The 23,064-nt window shown below is 33.9% G+C and overlaps 1 protein-coding gene across 1 annotated transcript in view; it reads left to right on the top strand.

Annotated features, from left to right (window-relative positions):
• GRIA4 (glutamate ionotropic receptor AMPA type subunit 4) overlaps positions 1-23,064 on the top strand; it is a 516,704-nt gene that overhangs the window by 436,783 nt on the left and 56,857 nt on the right. The window contains exons 9-11 of the mRNA XM_019948657.3: positions 4,599-4,703; positions 10,057-10,167; positions 17,984-18,190. Coding sequence (XP_019804216.1) covers positions 4,599-4,703; positions 10,057-10,167; positions 17,984-18,190 — 423 coding nt within the window. The remainder of the gene's footprint in view (positions 1-4,598; positions 4,704-10,056; positions 10,168-17,983; positions 18,191-23,064) is intronic.

The raw sequence follows: 23,064 nt of genomic DNA, 5'->3' as shown, positions 1-23,064 counted from the left end.
TTGATTCCCTCTTTGTTTTCTTCAGTTATCACTTGGTTGTTTAGTAGTGTATTGTTTAACCTCCATGTATTTTTGTTTTTTACAGATTTTTTCCTGTAATTGATATCTAGTCTCATAGTGTTGTTTCGGGAAAGATACTTGGTATGATTTCAATTTTCTTAAATTTACCAAGGCTTGATTTGTGACTTAAGATATGATCTACCCTGGAGAATGTTCCATGACCACTTGAAGAGAAAATGTAATTTGCTGTTTTCAAATGGAGTGACCTACAAATATCAATTAAATCTAACTGGTCTATTTTGTCACTTAAAGCTTGTATTTCCTTATTAATTTTCTGTGTGGGTGATCTGTCCATTGGTGTAAATGAGGTGTTAAAGTCCCCTACTATTATTGTGTTACTGTCGATTTTCTGTTTTGTAGCTGTTAGCATTTGCCTTATGTATTGAGGTACTCCTATGGTGGGTGCATATATATTTATAATTGTTATATCTTCTTGGATTAATCTCTTGCTCATTTTGTAGTGTCCTTCCTTGTCTCTTGTAACATTCTTTATTTTAAAGTCTATTTTATCTGATATGAGTATTGCTACTCCAGCTTTCTTTTGATTTCCATTTGCATGGAATATCTTTTTCCATCCCCTCACTTTCAGTCTGTATGTGTCCCTAGGTCTGAAGTGGGTCTCTTGTAGACAGCATATATATGGGTCTTGTTTTTTGTATCCATTCAGCCAGCCTATGTCTTTTGGTTGGAGCTTTTAATCCATTTACATTTAAGGTAGTTATCCATATATATGTTCCTATTACCATTTTCTCAATTGTTTTGAGTTTGTTATTGTAGGTCTTTTCCTTCTTTTGTGTTTCCTGCCTAGAGAAGTTCCTTTAGCATTTGTTGCAGAGCTGATTTGGTGGTGCTAAATTTTCCTAGCTTTTACTGGTCTGTAAAGATTTTAATTTCTCCATCAAACCTGAATGAGATCTTTGCTAGATAGAGTGATCTTGGTTGTAGGTTTTTCCCTTTCATCACTTTAAATATGTCTTGCCACTCTCTCTGGCTTGAAGAGTTTCTGCTGAAGATCAGCTGTTACCTTTATGGGGATTCCTTTGTATGTTATTTGTCATTTTTCACTTGCTGCTTGTAATATTTTTTCTTTGTATTTAATTTTTTATAGTTTGATTAATATGTGTCTTGGCTTTTTCTCCTTGGATTTATCCTGTATGGGACTCTCTCTGCTTCCTGGACTTGATTGACTATTTCCTTTCCCATATTAGGGATGTTTTCAACTATAATCTCTTCAACTATTTTCTCAGTCCCTTTCTTTTTCAATTCTTCTTCTGGGACCCCTATAATTCGAAGGTTGGTGCATTAAATGTTGTCCCAAAGGTCTCTGAGACAATTGTTGTCCTCATTTCTTTTCATTCTTTTTTCTTTATTCTGCTCTGCAATAGTTATTTCCACTATTTTATCTTCCAGGTCACTTATCTGTTCTTCAGCCTCAGTTATTCTGCTATTGTTTGCTTCTAGAGAATTTTTAATTTCATTTATTGTTTTGTTCATCATTGTTTGTTTGCTTTTTAGTTCTTCTAGGTCCTTGTTAAACGTTTCTTGTGTTTTCTCTCTTCTATTTCCAAGATTTTGGATCATCTTTACTATCATTATTCTGAATTCCTTTTCAGGTAGACTGCCTATTTCCTCTTCATTAGTTAGATCTGGTTGGTTTTTGCCTTGCTCCTTCATCTGCTGTGCTGTTTTCTGTCTTCTCATTTTGCTTAACTTACTGTGTTTGTGTTCTCCTTTTCACAGGCTGCAGGTTCATAGTTCCCATAGTTTTTGGTGTCCTTTCCCAGTGGGTGAGGTTGGTTCAGTGGGCTGTGTAGGCTTCCTGGTAGAGTGGACTGCTGCCTGTGTTCTGGTAGATGAGGTTGGATCTTGTCTTTCAGGTGGGCAAGTCTGCTTCCGGTTGTTTGTTGTAGGGTGTCTGTGAGCTTATTATGATTTTAGGCAGCCTCTCTGCTAATAGGTGGTGTGGTGTTCCTGTCTTGCTACTTGTTTGGCATAGGGTGTCCAGCACTGTAGCTTGCTGGTCGTTGAGTGGAGCTGTGTCTTAGCATTGAGATGGAGATCTCTGGGAGAACTTTTGCTGTTTGATATTACATGGAGCTGGGAGGTCTCTGGTGGACCAATGTCCTGAATTCGGCTCTCCCATCTCAGAGCCACAGGCCTGACACCCAGCCAGAGCACAAATATCCTGTCAGCTATATGGCTCAGAAGAAAAGGGAGAAAAAAAGAAAGAAAGAAGGAAAAATATAAAATAATGTTATTAAAATAAAATTTAAAAAATTATTAAAAATTCAAAAGTAATAATAAAGAAAGAGAGAGCAACCAAACCAAAAAACAAATCCACTAATTATAACAAATGCTAAAAACTGTACAAAAAAAAAAAAGGGACAGACAGAACCCTAGGACAAATGGTAAAATCAAAGCTCTACAGACAAAATCACACACAGAACCATACTCATACACACTCACAAAAAGAGAAAAAGGAAATATATATATATATATATATATATATATATATATAAAAGAGGAAGAGAGCAACCATTAAAAAATAAGAGGAAGAGATCAACCAAATCAATAAACAAATCTACCAATGATAATAAACTCTAAATACTAAACTAAGATAAACAGAAGACCAGAAACAAATTAGATGCAGAAAGCAAACCCCAAGTCTGCAGTTGCTCCCAAAGTCCACCACCTCAATTTTGGGAATACTTGTTGTCTATTCAGGTATTCCAGAGATGCAGGGTACATCAAATTGATTATGGAGATATAATCCACTGCTCCTGAGGCTGTTGGGTGAAATTTCCTTTTCTCTTCTTTGTTTGCACAACTCCTGGGGTTCAGCTTTGGATTTGGCCCTGCCTCTGCGTGTAGGTCACCAGAGGGAGTCTGTTCTTTGCTCAGACAGGATGGGGTTAAAGAAGCAGCTGACTGGGGGCTCTGGCTCACTCAGGCTGGGTGGAGGGAGGGGTACGGAATGCGGGGCCAGCCTGCAGTGGCAGAGGCCAGCATGACAGTCTGAGGTGTGCCATGTGTTCTCCTGGGGAAGTTGTCCCTGGATCATGGGACCCCGGAATTGTTGAGCTGAACAGGCTCCAGGAGGGAAGATGTGGATAGTGACCTGTGCTTGCACACAGGCTTCTTGTTGGTTGCTGCAGAAACCTTAGCATTTCATGCCCATCTCTGGTGTCTGCTCTGATAGCTGTGGCTCGCGCCCATCTCTGGAGCTTGTTTAGGCAGTGTTCTGAATCCCCTCTCCTTGTGCACCCTGAAACAATGTTCTCTTGCCTCTTAGGCAGTTCCAGACATTTTCCCAGACTCCCTCCAGCTAGCTGTGGTGCACTAGCCCCCTTCAGGCTGTGTTCACGCAACCAACTCCAGTCCTCTCCCTGGGATCTGGCCTCCAAAGCCAGATCCTCAGCTCCCAGACCCCACCCGCCCTGGTAGGTGAGCAGACAGGCCTCTCAGGTTGGAGAGTGCTGGTCGGCACTGATCCTCTGTGTGGGAATCTCTCTGCTTTGCCCTCTGCACTCCTGTTGCTGTGCTCTCCTCCATGGCTCCGAAGTCTCCACCCAACCACCCACCATCTCCGACAGTGAAGGGGCTTCCTTGTGTGTGGAAAGTTTTCCTCCTTCACGGCTCCCTCTCAGAGGTGCAGGTCCTGTCCCTATTCTTTTGTCTCTGTTTTTTCCTTTTTCTTTTGTCCTACCCAGTTACATGGGGGAGTTTCTTGCCTTTGGGAAGTCTGAGGTCTTCTGCCAGCATTCAGTAGGTGTTCTGTAGGAGTTATTCCACATGTAGATGTATTTCTAATGTATTTGTGGGGAGAAAGTTGATCTCCACGTCTTACTCCTCCACCATCTTGAAGGTCTCTTCTCAGTAGATCTTTAAATTGCCTGTAACCTTGGATTGTTTGTTTACTTTAGTCTTTTATAGTTAATACTAACACCATTTTTCAAGTGATTAATGTGATATGTCTGTATTTTTAGTATTACATCTTAAACGTTCTGAAATGTCATGGATTCAGAATGTAAGTTAAGTATAAATGAATTAAAGGAAATTTGGAATAAAGTACACTTGAATATTTTCAAAAATATGTTTATTTTTCTGGATTTCTTATATCTTAATTTTAATATTAATGAGGAGAAATATGATCCGATGTGGTTATCAGGGCTATTTAATCTGTTATATGTATATGCAGATAAAACAGAAAAGTAACTATAAAACAAACCATATTTCCATTCCTATAAACAATTTTGAGGGAGTATTCTGTTAGTTACAATGGGAACTTCATAATAAAAAATAAATAAATAAAACATGTTCATCTCCCAAACACATAACAGAATTGCTTATATATTACTTTGATATTCCTCTTTCAGATTCTATCCCAGTAGCTCAAATATCCCATGGTTTTTTAGTGAGTTGCTTATAATTTATAGTTCCATACCCATGTGTAGTCATAAGCCTAGCAGATGAAGTCAAGATTTCTGTAATTAAAATGGCAAGTGATTACATGTGTGGATTTTCTTTTTCATTCATAGGTTCAAATTCAAGGGCTGACAGGAAATGTTCAGTTTGACCACTATGGACGTAGGGTCAATTACACAATGGATGTGTTTGAGCTAAAGAGCACAGGACCTAGAAAGGTGAGCCACACTTCAACTGTTTTCTTAGTTTTCATTTGACATTTTTAAAGCCTTATAGGTGAAAGGTAGCTGGATAGTCTACATTTTTTAAAAATTGTGAATATGGTTGACCCTTGAACAAAGTGGGAGCTAGGGGCTCTGACCCTCCACACAGTCAAAAATCCAGGTCTAAATTTTAGTGGGCCCTCCATATATGTGGTTCCTCCATAGCTGCAGTTCCACATCCGAGGATTCAACCAACCACAGATTGTATAGTACTGTAGTATTTACTATGAAACGAATCCGTGTAAAAGTGGACCTGAGCAGTTCAAACCTGTGTTGATTAAGGGTCAACTACACTTACAAATAATACTTTCTTGATAATTCATGCTGAAATAAATTCTTGTGTCCTATGACTGATATTTAGTGGTGTACCAAAGCTGAAATGAACTAATTTACATGTTGTTTACATCCTTTATCCAAAATAGAAGCAATATTTTTAAAGGCTTAGCAAAAAAATCCCACAGAACCCATAATGTACTCTTCAGGAAAGCACACAATGTAGGTAAGAGACTTACTCACTTCCATGTAGTCATTTATGAAACTATTAGAGAGAGAACAAAGAAGACTACTTCTAAAGGGCATATTTAGAACAAGCTAAATGTTCCTGAAATAAGCAAGTAAACATTCAAATGAGCAAAGAAAAGAGGAGATGGAAGATAATATTGTTAAGATTATTGTTAGGTTGAAGAGGGAGAGAAACACCTAAGAACATCAACTGAGGAGCCAGGGAGGTTGTTTAGGAAGCTGATGATGAAAGACTTTTGGATTTCAGAAAGTAACTCTGCAAGTCTTCTTATGATGTGACTAAGCATAGTTTTCCCAATGTCCAAAAAGTACTTTATATAATGGAACAATATAATTCCACCACAGCAATTGACTATAAACATTTTATACTTAACACATATAATTTTTTAACATTCTTTTCTCTAGCATTAGCTAGGATGCTCAAGGAAAGACATGCTCAACTTACATTATCTAAAAACTATTTGTTTCAACACTTGGCTGTTTAAAAAAACTTTCCCAAATATACTTTCCTTTGTTAGTATAATAATGATAGTTACAATTTATGAAATGCCTGCTATGTCCCAACCACTGGACTTGGTGTAATTTAATCCTCACAATAAGCCTGTAACAGAGTACAATTATCTCCTTTTTTCTAGTGAGAAAGTTACAGTGCAATAGGCTATGGTTACTTGTCTAAGGCCTACAAGTGAGAAAACAAAGATTTTTAATTCAGATATGTCTGACTCCAGAACCCTTCTACCTAGTACCCTGCCTGAGTAGACTCTGCTGTAAAGGAGTTTATTTTCTAGTAGCATAGAATATAGTAAGTTCCATAGGACAGTTAAAGAGAAAGCATGTGGAAAGTCTAAAGAGGAAGAGATCACTTCCAGCTGGAGGAAAACAAATCAAAGGCTGCATGGTGGAGATTTAAAGTTAGTCATGAAGTTAGTTTGGATAGGTAGAAATGGTAGAGGCAAGAACCTGAGGATAGGCTGGATGCAGGATAATTAAAGTCATACATGGAAGATGGCAAAGACTTTCCAAGCTGTGTTTTGCTCCAGTCTGTCATAGCATGTGCTTCTGCATATGTGTGAGGAGAGATTTGGAGCTGCCATGCAAACCATCTCTAGCTTTTCAGCCTTTTAGTGGCATCTCCTTTAGTGCAGGCTGCCAGCTAATATAGGGTAAGCAGGAGCCTATCTGATCCAGATCAAGTAAGGGCAAGAGATGGAATGACAGCTTGAAAGCCAAGCTGTATGATGGGCTCTTTTAAGGGTACTACCCGAAGAAAGGGACTGACATGCTCCCAAGAAGAAAGTTAGGAGGTTCCATGTAAACACCAATTTCACCCACTCTGTCAGCACGCAACCAGCAACAAGAAACAAAGAAGCCCATTTTAAGCAAAGTCCCTCTGCTATCTGTGGAGCAGACAGAATATTCCATAAGTCCTTAAAATAATTGGCTAACTGGTGACCAGCCTGCCACAAACCAGACTCTGCAAAATTAGCCATTTAAGTAGAACCTTTCTAAAATGCAAAAGACAATTCCATATTTCACAAAACAGTAAGTACAAAAAGTAAAATGATCTCTTTATAAAAGAAAGAATAATGGAAAAAGGAAGCTGGTGGTAACTAGTGGTAACATCAAGTGGGCTACTTACGGCACTGAATCTTTTCATGGCCTATTGAAACATGATGGTAACAAAAATTAAGGTTTTTAGAGGAGAAAGTTAAAGAATAAGTTGGAAAAGTGAGGAACGGTACATCTTCACACTCAGCTGACATTTGTCTAAGACTCTTAAAAGAAATATGAAATGTGAAATGGTGTAGACTCATCCATCTTTGTTTTTCTTGGGCACTCTGTCAGGAATATTAAACTTAAAAATGAACTACCATGAGAAACACTCTGCTGGTGAGACTTGGCAATATGTCTGAAAAGCGAGCAACCATTCTTTTAAATTGAACACTTGCCAGTAAGAGAGCTATCTTTGAAAATAGATCAGAGAGTTAACCCATCAGTTTGTCTGACTTCCGTAACAGGGAAAGTGAGTGAGAGTCTCATTAAGCAGAAGCCACAAAGCTCTTTCTGAAGTCTCAGCTCCTAAGTATGGTGGAATCTTCTTGCCATTCCAGTGATCTCTCAAGAATGCTCTAAAACCAGGCTTGCGTGGTTTCAGGAATTCTTAATCATAAAAATTGTATTTACTGAGAGCAGGTTATACACCAGACACAGTAAAGGGAAACTGATGTGCATTTTAATATTTAATCCTTACAGCAACCTGAAAGTAACATGTATTTTTCTCATTTTATAGAAGAGAAAAGTAAGGCTCAGAGAAACTAAGTAACCTGCTCAGGGATGTTAAACTAGAAAGAGATGGAGCTGGGGTGGAGACTAATGCTCATCTAGCTTCAAAGCTATTCTCGTAACTGTTACAAAATATCATCAGTCCCAGGGCCCATAACTTTTCCCTTGAGGGTTGGTATGAGAACTAAGCCATATCTTTCAGGACAGGTCTGGTCAAACCAGCTCTCCCAGGAACCAACTTTGAGTAGAACAGAGGCTTCTCATAGCCCCTCCATCTCTACATAATCCCTACATTGCAGGCAAAGTCCACCATAAATATGGAGATATTTACTCATATATTATATTATGGTTATATTTGTGCACAATTCACCTTTAGGAATCCAAAGAAGACAAATACTTCTCTGACATTTCCTGCCAGTTAGCAATTTAAATGCTTCCATGTTTTTGCTTTAACATTACAAAATTATTTTTCACCGAATTTCTGTCTCTAGGAAAAAAGTGCCTCTTTCCCTGTCTAATTAAATGAGATCAGGCATGGGAAGTGTCCCTAGTAAATTGTAAAATGTTGTGAAAAATTGGAGAGAAAAACTCTATCTCATATGAAGTTCTAGGTATAAACTTTAATATTCCTTTCTTTAAGAAGTGACCCTTATATCACTGTTCACCCCATACTGTCCTACTTCCCAAAAAGTCCATGACCCACATGAGATCTATGCACAAACCATGACTCCATACACAAACCATGGTTTTCTTTTTCACCAGAATTTCAAGCAGATATAAGGCAAATAGATACAGTTGGGTAAAATTTTGCCTATTATTTTAATTTGCCAGTACTTCTAAATCATTTATCTTTGGGTGGGGGGAGATAGTCATGAACACACAGGTTGTTCTTAACTGCAAAATGTCAAGGTCTTGTCAACATCCGAAGACTCTCCAGAATGTGTCCCAGATCTGTAGTTTTTCTGTTGTGGGAACTCATTAATAAAGAAAAAATGCTTTCCCAGAAAATGGGCTGCTGAGATCTGGAAGGTGGCTGCATCGTAACAGAGTACTAAACTGTGAAACCTATTTTTATGTTGTATAACTGTCATGTGGAAAGGAAAACTAACAGGGAGCAACTATGTTTTTTAAGTTATTTTTTAAGTACATGTAGGATTTGAAGAGAGGATAGGTCTCAAAGTCATACTTGTTTTGTTTTAATTAAATTTTTCACTGACTCATTAAATAAATATTAGCTATAAATAAATTCAAATGGGCAATTGAAAATAATTGCTGAATTGATTTATACTCATAATTTTGGATCAAACTAAGCAATATAGCAAACCATATTAATGAAAATTCTTTTTTATGTCTATTCTGTTATTGAATATTTGTGAATAATATAGTGTCTCTTTCTGATATGCTAATGCTTACTTTATTTTAAAATGTTCACAAATACTAACATGAAAGTTAAGAACTTGGAGGAAGCAAGAGAGACTTTCAAAACATATTGGGACAAATAGTGATTACAGACCAGTGAGCAATTACATACATTTTATTGGAAATATGAGTTTTATCAACTGCAGCCAGAAATTCAAGAAAGAAGTTTGGCAAGCATTAAACGAACACCCATTTTGGGAGTTTATGTAGCATAATAGCAAAGTATATGGACTGGTAATTGCACCTACCTTTACATTTGCTATGTGTATAAACTTTAAGATGCATATATTTTTTAAACAGTATTCATTACAGTGTCTGCCAGAGAGCAAGCAGGCAAGAAGTGGTAGCCATTAGTATTACTTAGTGGTCTGCATGATAAAAAGAACCTTAAATTTCCTTTAGGACCCCATTTATTTACTTTGTAAAGTGTTTAACTAATTACTTCATATATTTTATGGAAAGGAGTTTGTTCCACATCTAAATGAGAAGTAATATAAGGATTTAAAGTGAAAAAATTAAAAAATTTCAAAAGTGAAAATGTTAAGTAATCATTAATATTAACATCTGATGTATTTAGCATTTAAAAATGGTGAGACTAGTGGCTAGGTTATGTGAAACCAAAAACTATTTCCATATTGCTTTAAAAATACACAAGTCTTTTTTCTTGAAAACATCTTGTATGTGTACCCTATGTAAATCTGACTCTTCCCTTTACCATAAAACCTGTAACATTATTGATAAAATCATGTAAATTAGTTACAGAAGGTGCCAATCAATCTCACTACAAGAGGATCAACACAAATGGTATTCCATCTGTATCCACCTTCTTTTTTGAACTCATCCATTCTCAATGTCTTGGCTACTCCATGATTGTAAATTGCAAATTTGCCAAATGTATAACTAGGCAGTATCATTAGCATCAGGAAAACTGGCTCATTATCAATTAAGAAAACTTCCAAACACATTACTGTGTGCTTTATAAATTTGTTTTGTTTGCTTACTTATTAATACCTCTCATTGCTCTGATAAGAACTAAAGAAAACTCTTCTAAAATGTGTTTTCAATAATTTTCTGTATTTGGCAGGTTGGGTACTGGAATGATATGGATAAATTAGTCTTAATTCAAGATATGCCCACTCTTGGCAATGACACAGCAGCTATTGAGAACAGAACAGTGGTTGTAACCACTATTATGGTAAGTTTTGGTCTGTGCTTTATGATGTTCCATTTTGTCCACAGGCAATTTTAATTCCCCAGCTACAGTGAACAGGGAGGATGAAAGCTGCATCTTAGTGATGGTGGCATGGGTGTTCTGATCCACAAAAGTCTATCGAGGCTTTGAATAAGTTTGTCTTGAACTTTGAGTACATTTAGTACTTTTATTTGTATTATCTTTTGTTGCATTACTGTTCTTGGAAAAATGCTCAGGTGTTAAAAATTGAAGCTGTCTAGTTGGAAATGTATGAAATGCTAAGATTTCAAAGGACAAAAGAATAAACATGAAAAAGATCAACAACTAATCACATAAAAATATCCAGTAGTAAACATCATATCATTGTTGTTATTATGTTTTTAAAACACCAATGTAATAATCGTTAATAGTGTTTAAAATTACAATTTTCAGGTACTTTATCCATTTAATAATGATTTGCATTGTCTGTTTATAATAGTGGAGGTATGAATGTGAAGATTTTAATGAGTATGCTTTACACAACTATGCTTTAGAAATAAATTTATTTTATATTTAATTTTAATGCAAAAAGGGGTTTTTATACCGATTATTTTTCTCATTGACCTGTGACAAATACACAATAAAATGTACTGGAATTCTCCTAGGAATTAAGAAAAATGATATTCATTCAGTCACATCATAAAATGAAAAATACTCTAAATTTTAAGGCTGCTTTTTCAAAGAGATTCTCGTGAACTTATCTTTTAAATAATATGATGCCTCATATTTTTCTCTTCTAAATTCAAACATGCTTTTTAGAGTCAATGCTAGTCAAAGGAGATCAACAATCGGTAACCTTTTCTATCTAATTTAAAGTTGTATATCCTCAGCTCACTGTCTCATTAGGCAGAACACATTTTTAACTACTTTTGAAGCCCTTACTCTAAATAAAGTAGAAGTATTTTATGTAATTTAGTTTTTAGCTTGTGTAATTTTAATTTTATGCTTTTAGTAATGTCAAGTTATTTCCAAAATTTTGACATGGAGGTCAAAGCATGAAAATGCCAGAGAAAAGCTTTCATAATGTTGCAGTTAATTTTATCAGTGTTGCATCACCAGCTAGAAACTTAATGTTAATCTGCCAAGACTTAGTTGGAAGTTTATAATTTTAGAATGCAAACCAACCAACAGCAGTTTTTGTGTAAGGATGCAAAATATATATCTTCTAACTTAATTGTGTAATATTTGCATGGGACTTAAATATATATATGTATGTATATATATAATATACATATATATATACATTCCTAAAAAAGACAGTAATGGAAAGTCATACTTCAGTTCAGTCCTCCTCTTTTCAGCCTCTGATGAAGAATCCTATTTTAAGGAATTGATCAAGAAAGAAATGAGCTCCACGCTGTTCGACCATTCCTAACTAAAGCTCAAGTCTTTTTCTCCTGTGTAGTAAATTTAAGCTAATTTTTCATGTGGGATTCTTCTTGGATGACCAACTCTGGACAACCAGAAAAAAAAGTTTTTAAGTTCTGTGACTTTCCTGAGATACTAAAACAAAAGAAGAATTAATCCTCATCTTTTTCAAGAAAATAGATGTTGAAAAAGAGTCGCTTAATTCTGATGTATCCATTCCCATATCTGGAAATGAGGTCATTGTATGTAAATGATGGAATTATCATACTTCTAATTCCAAGCGTAGATTTTCTAAAAGTAAATATCTGTGAATTTGTGTCCTTCTTTTCTGAATACACGTAGTTGTTTTCTTTAAAGATTTTTTGAAATTTTGCCTGTTATATGTGAAATAAAGTGTTTTAATGTGCATTATAAATATAATGTAGAGAATCTCCTTTTTTTCTGTTATTAAAGGAGCTGGAGATATAATTCTTAAAACCAAAATATTGAATTAGTTTTGCAAGCATGGCTGTTTTTCAGGAAGCATGCTGTCAAAAAATAAGTACAAATTACTGAAGAATCCAATTGTTTCCTATATACATAATGACTATTCTGTAAAGTTATCTGTTCTTTGACAGTGATATCACCAATATTTTTGCAATCAAAATAGTGCAATACTAGTATCTGTCTTTTGTATAAAAATGTAGTCTCCATATAAATAATGCCTCTGACCTTTGCAACTTCAATAATTCAAAAAATAAAAACTAGAATCCTTCCTTATATTTGCTTTTGTTGAAAATGATATTCCAGGACCTATGACATCTCCATCATCTCATTCATTTTGAAAGAAATATTCTTCCTTATAAATGAATGAGATATTGGCACCAGTGTATAATAACCCCTCAAATTCAGTTGAAAACTTCCAACAGCAATGGAATTGGTTAGATATTAAACTATGTGCAAGACAGATATCTAGACACAAAAGAAGGCTGAGAGTGTTGTGGCACTGGAACTCACTCATTTTGATCGAAATTGATATGGCCTTGCTGTTCTCCCATTTGTTTTTCCTTTGTGTATATTGTTATTTACATGTTGATACACTGTAATAGTATATGATACTGTTAAATAAAGTTGATTGAGAAATTCATTTATTCATTCATAAATATTTATTAAGCGTCTGCTATTTGCTAGGCACAGTTATAAGCCCGGGGATATGTTAGCCAACAAAACAGACAAAAATCCTACACTCTCAATTGAACGTTCATTCTAGTGAGAGAAAGCAGACAAGAAACATGATAAATAAGTATAGTAGATATCATTCTTAAATAAAAAGTGTTTTTAGCTTTTTGAATTTCTGAAATCTATTTGTTTTATATCTACATGTGATCTTCATTTTAATGACTAATGTATTCTTCCTGAATATAGTCATACTGAATATAACTTAACTAAATCTAAATAAAAGTAAAATTGACAATATCATCACATGAGAATCATGACTACAAAGTTGAAGGGTCTAAAGTTCTAGATTCAGATGCTCATCATTTTTTCTAAGTCTTAGTGACTAAAAATTTGCAAAATTTATGAGACTGTAACCATACAGTGGTTTAACATTTTACATTCAAAATAAACAACCTAAGGAAGCCAAATCTGTGCCATGTGGTTTGGGTAAGTGCAGCAATTGAGGAAAAGACAGTTTGCAGTAGACGTCGTAGTGGTGATTTCGTCTGTAATCTCACTACTTTGGCTGAACTCTCTGGAAAAAGAGAGATGATGCAGTTATATTTCAGCCAAGCCCATTTTCCCCCAAATCTTTACCACTGAAGGTAAAGAGGTTGATGATGCATTACTAAAGTAAGAATGTACTTCTTGCCATCATAGGAACATAACAATCCTTTTGGAAATTTTTGCATAAAATCCAAATTTATTCACCGTAGACTCAGAATTACATTATAAACCTTAAAGCAATTTTACTTATACCACTTAGTCCTTCCAGGAATATTTTTTATACTTTTTATGTGTTGTTTGATATTTTATCTCTTCTATGTAGAATTTTGTAAATGCACTATACATAGATGCATGTGTGTATACAATACACACATGCATATTTATATACACATATATGTATATACCGATACAGAAAATACAGATATTTTTATTTTCTTCCTTGTACCAGAGGAATATTTTTTATACATTTTATGAGTTGTTTGATATTTTATCTCTTCTATGTAGAATTTTGTAAATGCAGTATACATAGATGCATGTGTGTATACAATATACACATGCATATTTATATACACATATATGTATATACCGATACAGAAAATAGATACTTTTATTTTCTTCCTGTACCAGATATTAATCTTCCCCATACATACACCTGTCTCCAAAGAGCTTATAACTCAATGTTTTTAAATGTTATTTTTAATAAGTTTAAAACTGTGCCACCATTAAATTTACTCATTTTTTATGTATTGAATAATAACATTTTAATATTCACTTTTAAGAATTTTACACATGGGATAAATTATCTACATTGAGATCTTTGGAGAAAAACAAATATCCACATAGCAAATAACCTTTGTTGATGCTACTGATTTTATTATTTTAACTGTTTTCAAGTAGCAATTTTAATGATTATATTTGTGATGTTTAGAAAATCTTAAAGCTTTTCTAATAAATATATATATTTCAATAGTTTTACTTTTGCTAAATACAAACAAGAATTTCCTCAATAGGAAAATGATACTTTACTGATTGAAAATCTTCTTAATTCATTTACACAAACATTTTCATAAGCAAACCCTAATGTAGTAGTTTAAACGGAGATTGCTTTCTTTCCTGAAATTGCAGAGCAGATGTAGAACACTATGCATTATGGAAATTGTGGTAATAAACTCATAGTCACTAAGAAGTAGTGCATTTCAAATAACTTCTAAGGAATTATTGTCCCACAGAACAAAGTAGTTGATAACAAAGATGGTAGGTTATATTCCATTTTTATTCACAGTTGAACACTTGGGGCTCCATAAGGTTGCGTAACAAAAACGGCCCACAAATACCCCTTAATGATTGGCTATAACTCGTTTTTTATTATATTGAAAAGATTTGGTATTTTCTTCACCTGTAGTAGCCCCCAAACTTTGTATTGAATCTCCTCAAGTATGCAGTGTTTGAAGGGCTACTTGGGGATAAATTATCAGATTCAAGATGGGGCAAATGAAGAGGTTGGGAAAGTGTTGAGGATTTGCTGCTAATTTGGATTTGATGTGGAAGAAAAGGAAAATGAGACACACTCAAAGAAATTGGGAAGAGCTGAGCAACTGTGAGAGGTTTCCTGCAAGAAATGCCTAGCAATTCTCTCCCTTTGTTCTTCCATCTTCCTGAGTGTGATCATCTTATTTCTCTTAATTTCCATGCACCAATATCTGAATATCAACAATTATGCATGCCCTTGTTTGTGCAAAAAGCCTAGCTAAATTTCTAATCAACATCTTCGGTAAGCTGAAGGTTTCTCTAGCCTTTATTGGTTCGTTTGTCAGGAAAACAAAGACCTGATGTGCCCCTGCTATCCAAAAAGGAAACTGAAAAAGATGAAAACACTAAATAAATTTGTATTTATATATACATGTACCTGTTTCAGAAGAGGTGACCTGGAACTTGTCAATATTTACTTTCCTTTTGAAGATCTGAATAAGAAGTTCCAATACAATTACTTTTCCATGATATTCTTACTTAGGAAGCACTGATAGACAAGGAGATCTTTATATTTATTGAATGCCTTATATTTATTGAGTACCAGACACAATGAGGAAATATGGAACGATTTTATCTACATTGTTTACTCAAGATTTCATATAGAGAATTTCATTCACTAAAAATATAGAAATTCATTTATCTAATCTTGTCACCTTGCTTGTTAAATCATATGAAATCTCAAATGGTTGCATATATTTTGACAGATGCAACAATAGCTTCAAAAATGTCCAGATATTTCAAAATATAGGTTCAACTCTCACTCCTGCTAGTTCTGTGAAATTGAGCAATTTGTTGAAACTAAGCTTAAATTTTCCATCTGCAAAATGGGAAATGCCTACCTTAAAATGGCAGTGTGAAAAGTAAATAAAAGAGCACAATTAAAGAACAATTAAGAACTTAGAACTCTGTAACTGACACAGAGTAAGCACTAAATAAGTGAGGGCTAATATTATTTTTTACTACTATATTTTATTATTGTCCCCTACCACTCTCACTCCTTTACCTTTATTAAAAAGAATTTAACCTTAATCACAAGAGGACGAAGGGGATATTTTATTTATTTGTGTACCCCTAGTTCCCAGAAAGCTGCCTGGCACACAGTGGGTGTTTAACAAATATTTAAGTAAATACTAAAAATGCAGCTTTGAATGATGCTAATTGTTCACTATATAATGTACAGGGGATTTTGCAAATTAGATGATAATGCTAGCTAGAGAAACTTCTGTACACAAGCTAATATGGTAGTATACATATCTGAGGGCTAAAATTCATGTGTTCAAATATTTCAGACACTTTAGAATTTATCAACCTTAGTACCAAATGTGAACCTTAGCAATATTCCTTTTGAAAACCTCTCGTTTGTTATACTAACAACCATTTCAATTAGAATGTTAAGCATTTTGCAAATGTGTGATTCTTGCTTTTTTATACATATTCTTCCATATTTTAACTAGCTATTTCAAGAAATAATGAAAGGATTAGTTCATTTTAACTACTAATATTCCACAGCATAGCTTAGAAGTTAACAATGTATTGCAACAACTCACCGATTTTCATAACCACATTCATAATTTGAAAAATGCTTCATATTTGGAGAATGTTTTCTGTAAGTTAACAAATAATTTTCATCTATCTAAAGAGACAATTAGCGGCCTTTATTTTGTTGGTGGAGAAACTTTCTTTACCCAAGTCCAGTGTTAGAATATTCATCAAATTCAAGGAAGAAGTGAGAGACTTCCGGGTCACTTGGCAGTGTCTACCTAAGGCAGGATTTAAGAAAACAATACAAGGAGCAATGCTATGCAATTTCCCACAATAAAGTTATTTAGGCATCTCTATGAGCGAATCATATATCATGTAATGTACAGTTTTATTAAGTTTTTAGAAATAATTTCTACATTTACAAAGTACTTAAAAACAAAATCAGAATTAGTGTAGACTGCCATGTAATACAAAGTAAATTACCTTCTAATCCAGAGTTTTAAGAGCAAGTTCAACTTTCCCAACTACAGATTTCTGGGAGAAAAGAAAAGATTTGTATTAAAATTACTAAATGTCTCAGTACAATTTTATAAAATATGAATCATTACTTCAATGACACTGTGGTCAAAAGTGGTCACTCCTTGTCTGCAAATGATTAAAAAATCTGAAGTGTGACCAGGAGTTCTGTAGGTACTGCGTGTTCGCCAGGCCTATCTTTGAGTTGGTGGCATTAGATTTTATTTATAAAATCAAGTGCTTTTTTGCTAACATGTTTCTTTAGTTTCACAGACTTTAAATGGTTTGGTTTAGAGGTGTGTGTGTGTGTGTGTGTGTGTGTATGTGTACTGAAAACTGTTCAGTTATTATTAGTTAACAGTAATCTTTTTCATTTTATAAGGATTTTCACAATAATTCTTCATGCTATTTTGTCTTACTTGCTTCAGAAACAAAATGGGAATATTACTTGAAGTGTGTGATTGTCACAACTGGGGAAAAATTATTAGTTTCCATTGGAAATATATTTTATAATAGAATAAAAATTCATGGAACACAGCCCTAATTAAAGCCAAAATATAGGACAATTTTAGGAAAGCCAATTTAATGTAAATTAGTATATAAAATTTTAAAAACTACTAATTCATTTCTTCTTTGAACTTGCTAATAATGCCTGCTCTGAGAAAGACATATTGCTAAATGCTAAAGAGCAAAGAAGAATGATAGAGCTCTTTTCCTAAAGAAAGTCTCAGTTGAATGTGGCTAAATAAGATGCAGAATACGGAGAACTGTGACTTTGAATGAGTCTTTTATTACACGAAGCTGACTCCTAAATAGTCTTCAGGTCATGAGATACTTTGGAAATAGTAATTTCATTGCCATAAATGATAATTTATGCTTCTCTAGTCTATTATTAATGTATATTTTTCCTATCACAGTCACAGTGCTAGGTATGTAATAATCACTCAAGAGAAAATTATTTTAAAGATTTAATTTTTAGTATCCAATGTAAAGCAACTTAATATACTTCTAAGCACATTTATACATTCATCTGTTTTACTATCAATTTCTTGCCACACAAAATCAGTGTGTGTACTAATACTAAATATAATATTTTGTTAAATTCTGAAACTGAAAAGTTGCATGAAGTTTTTGAATGTTTTATAATTTCTCCCTTACAGTTCTACTTCTCTCATTATAGGAATCCCCATATGTTATGTACAAGAAAAATCATGAAATGTTTGAAGGAAATGACAAGTATGAAGGATACTGTGTAGATTTGGCATCTGAAATTGCAAAACATATTGGTATCAAGTATAAAATTGCCATTGTCCCTGATGGAAAATATGGAGCAAGGGATGCAGACACAAAAATCTGGAATGGGATGGTAGGGGAACTTGTTTATGGGGTAAGCAAATCAATCTATTGAAAATTTACTTACATAAACCTGAAGTTTTTTTTCATGTGGGCACATACCAATTTTTAAATGTCTACTGTTGTCTTTTAAATTTGCAGTTACATTCAAAGAAGCATATATGATGTCAAATGTTTCTCTATTTCATTAATAATGCAATTTCCAAACAATGGGAGAAACCAATACTTGATAATTTCAAAAAGATAAAAATTCAGAATACAATGTCCTATTTTATAAAAAATAACACTGACTTCAGTATCTGCCATGATTATTCTCTTAAGCCTGATGCTGTTATACAATAGACATGTTGTTTTGAGAACTATTTTGAGAGTTACTTATATCCCTGTTGGTTGTATTTACTGGTAAATATATTTTAAGTTATTGGTGAAGCAATCAGTAAACTATTTTAACATATATTAAATTATTCACCAATAATGTGAAGTTCTTACAACTCTGCTGAACACAGTAAATTTAAACTTAATGCAACAACATCATTTTTTCCTACACAACAAAACACAAAAGCTAGAATTTATTCCATAATGGGCTTCACATGAAATCATGTCATGCCCTTCCCTTTGAGTTCACAAGATATTGAGTGTATATATCGAAAGCCAAGGGCAAATTCAATGTAGACATTCCTGCCTGAACCAGAACAAGATTGGTCTCTTCAGGTTCCACTGCAAAGTGTTAAAATCAAGCCAACAGTTATCAAATGCTAGTGAAGGTATGATATTTCCAAAGTCCAGAAAACAAACCTAGAGCTCACAGTAAGCTCTATTCATCAAGTAACCAATAAGTCACATACACTTGAAATGTATTCTGAAACTTTCTGTAAGCTAATTCATATTTCACAAATTTCACCTTCAAAACACATTGTCTGATTAATTGTCACAAGACCCCTTTAAAAATAAAGAATTACACAAGAGTCATCCTTCACCAGGAAAGAATAAAGGTAGAACAAGTTAGAGCATAACTGAAATATATAGAGGGGTTCACTTTCCGAGCCAGAACTGCAATTCAATAGTTTTGTGATTCTGCATCCTGCTTTTCAGACCGTGAAGCAATGAACATTCTCCACACAGTCCAGTATGGTAGCTATAACCTCAGCAGCAAGAGGAAATTGTTTGACATTAAAGAGCAATTAGTTAGTTTTATATTCATTTGAAAGAACTGCCGACTAGTTAGGTGCCCTAAGTGAGGAAAACTAAATTCGCACTTTTAAAAAATCAAAAAGTACTTTATCACAGGGCTCATCAACAGTTTGATATTGAGTTTTAAGTCCCAAAGAAAAAGGGTTCCTAAAGCATGTATCCATTGGTAATATTTTAAACTTTTAGACTTTAAATGTGAACATTAACCTAAATGTTAGAACTACACTAATTCATATCCTTCAGAAGACACTATTGAGTATTTGATCTCAAAAACTCATTCTTGGAGTACCAATTAATTATGGACCAGATAACTAACCAGAGTTACTTTCTAAGACATTTGTTACATATCTCTCCTCTGGAGTCCTTACCAATTTGGCAGCCCAGGCTCACCCCTTGGCAAGGGTTCTGACCACATTTTATTGGGAGAATATTGTTTAAATAATGAAAACAGGTGATATGAAGAGAGTAACGTAATTAACACCAAAAATTTGTATCAGTAGTACTCGTGTCACAGGCACAGAAAGTCCCAGGCAGTTCTCAGAGAGAGAAGATAACATAATGGTTATTAATGCTTATTCATTCATCAGCCAGCCTGCTAGGGTTTAAATAATCTGATCTTTGCCACTTGAGTTGTCCAGTTTTTTCCCAAAAGGAATCTTTTTCCATGTCTCATACACTTTCCACAGATTTGTTATTTTCCATTCTGGTGTCTGCAAAGTCTTTACTTGTTTCTCAACTACTTTTTTTTTCTTTTTACTGCTAATACTTACATGAAATCCCAGTTTGCAGGGCCCTAAATAAAACTCCATCTATATTCTTATACTCAACAAAGCCAGCAAAATGATTAACTTTGAATCCATTTTTTTTTACTTTACTCTTTGCAAACTTTGTTATTGTAATTTTTAGGGATAGATTATCTGTGAGACAGGCATATGTAATCTCAGCACACCACCAGATGGTTACCCCAAAGCTCAAAACCTCCATGACACTCTCAGGTCCATTCTGCCTGTCACACCTGCACACTGCAGCAAGTTCATTATATGATCTTCTGTGGTACACTGCTCCAGCGCCTTCTTCTGGGCCCCGCTGTACTTGTGTGTGTATAAACAACCCAAGGGATTGTTTTCTCAAAGCAAGTTCCATGGCCTTCCAACACCAGAATTACCTGTGGTGTGTGTTAAAATGCTGGTTCATGAGCCTTACTCCAGAGGTCTTTGAGAATCCAAATATTATCAGGTTCTTACAGGAGATATTTCTCACAATTTTGGAAGTCACTGAGAGATAATGGAACAAGGCAAACACAGCATCTCCAATGTTAGCAGAGAAAACTCAGATGTATCCTCTGTTCACTGGCCTCTTTCAAATCACAAATTTCAGAACTTCAAATGTGTCCTCATTGAACATTGCTGTCACACTATCATCTAATGCTTGCTTTCCATTGCATCTAGTTTTATGTGTTGGAGACTCCTTTATTTCTCTTCATGCTTCTCTACTTTTAAGGCTTACTCTCATTAGTGGTAACTTGTATAAATAAAAAATTTCAGAAGATACTACACATAACATTGTAGTATGTGAAAGGTAGTATTTCAAATCAGTGAAAGAATGCATTATTCACTTATTCCTGCTGGGAAAGCAGGACAATTTTGTAATACATTATCATGCAAAATGCTAGATAAATTATAGAGGGAGCATAGGTACTAGAATAAAATATATGATTGAGATTAATCATGATATGAGAAGGATATTTCTAAGCATGAAACCAATGGCTGAAAACACAAAAAGATAATTTTATATGGCTACAACAAAATTTTAAAACGTATATAATGCAATAAAGTATCATGAACTAAGTAATGTAAACCAAAATTGATGACTGGGGGAATATTAAAAACATATATGAAAAATAATATTTTTAATATTTATTTTAAAACACATAAATTAGTAAGCAAAAAAATGAATACCCCATATGGAAATGGGGCAGATTATGACAAGTAATACATAAAAAGAGTAAAAGTGGCTATTTGTTTTACAAAAAAAAATTCAAATCAATACAATGAAATTAGCAAATTGGTGAAGATAGATGAGAATAAAGATACACGGGGTATCCAAGTTTCAAAGCCGAAGGTGCTTTCCCACAGTGCTATTTGCATGATCTTTCTGGAGAAAAGTTGGGCAAAACATGTAACGAACATTAAAAAGATTGTTATCATTTAGATCAGCAATCCCTTTCTAGAAATTTATTTTAAATAATAAAGATATGTGCGAAGATTTGTCTTCAAAGGTGTTCACATCACCATTATTATAAATTGTGTAAAACTGGAAACAATATAATAAATTGATAAAATAATAAATTGAGTAAATTTTGATGCTTTAACATGATAAAATATTTGCAATCATTAAAACTTATTTTTACTATATATGTTGAAATAACTCATTCTCTTGAGAAAAGGAATTATAAAATATAGTGTTATATATTATCCCATTTTAAAATAAGAAATTAATATTCATAAAACAATGTCTAGTAGGGCATATATAAAGAAAATAATAAGAGTAGGTGAAGGAAATGAAGATAAATTTTCCTAAATTTCTGGTTCTGTTTTTATGTACTAATTTTTCTATATCTACTTCATATATCACTGTATAATGAAAATTATACAGATAATAATAACTATGGGGAAATAACCTCTCAGCAATGATTCTCTGGCTTTTGTATTATATGTGGGCATTTGTGATGTGAACTAAGTTTATTCCCACTTGAAAGTGTATGCAGTTAATCCTCAGTCACCCAGTGGAAAACGTGACAGCCAGAGTACATTCCCCATGCTAACCCTCCAGTTGCATTTGTATCAAGCTGCTGGCCATTGTATCAATCCAGGGCCTGAGGAGATATAGAGTGAATGTAAGAGTGGCAGCCACTATGTAAGAGCATATATGTCTGTGTTTCAGATTCCATTTCAATGCCAAATATTTTCCATTTAAAATAAATAATCAAAAAACCTTTTTTCATTTGTAGATCATGTAACAATTTACAGTTTTTTCACCACACTTTATTTCATTTGATCTTAGAGATGGCATGATTTAATAGAAGTACAGTCTCAAATTACAGAGCTGCTATGATGTGTAAAACTCATTTGTCTCAGTTTCATCATCTATAAAACAATGATAAACATAAGATTGTTTATCTCTTTAAGAAGGTTAAGTGAAAAGCCATTCCAAATATTTAAATCAGCATAGATACATAATCCCTCATTAAATGCTCACTATTGTTTTATTAAGGCTTATTTAACAGATAATTGCAATAACACAATGAGGGAAACAGGAAAGAAAATGTTTTCATTTTAGAGATATGGAAAAAGGCTCAGAAAAATTACTCAGAATCACAAAATGAAAATGGAAGCTGGTGTCTTATTAATAATAATATATGAGAATTGAATCCACTGTTTTCCAAAATCGTTTTTAGAAATTGAAAGTAGAAATCAAAGTATGTGAATAGGAAGAAATAAATGTCAGTTTCCAGATTTGTGTGTGTGTGCTGAGTCAAAAAATGTTGTCAAACAATAGGTTTCTTTTATCTCACAAACGCAGACTTTATGATAGGTTTACTCATAACTGGAAAGGAATAAAAAAGAAAAGGATGTTTGAAATTCATAACATTAAGGAATGGCCAAGTAATGAATCAGTGACAACATTCCAAATGAAACAGAAAACACTGCAAAATAG

The sequence above is a fragment of the Tursiops truncatus genome, chromosome 8 (assembly GCF_011762595.2).
Source record: "Tursiops truncatus isolate mTurTru1 chromosome 8, mTurTru1.mat.Y, whole genome shotgun sequence".
Lineage (NCBI taxonomy): Eukaryota > Metazoa > Chordata > Mammalia > Artiodactyla > Delphinidae > Tursiops > Tursiops truncatus.
The sequence above is the reverse complement of the archived record's forward strand: the minus strand, read 5'-3'. Positions and strand labels throughout refer to the sequence as shown.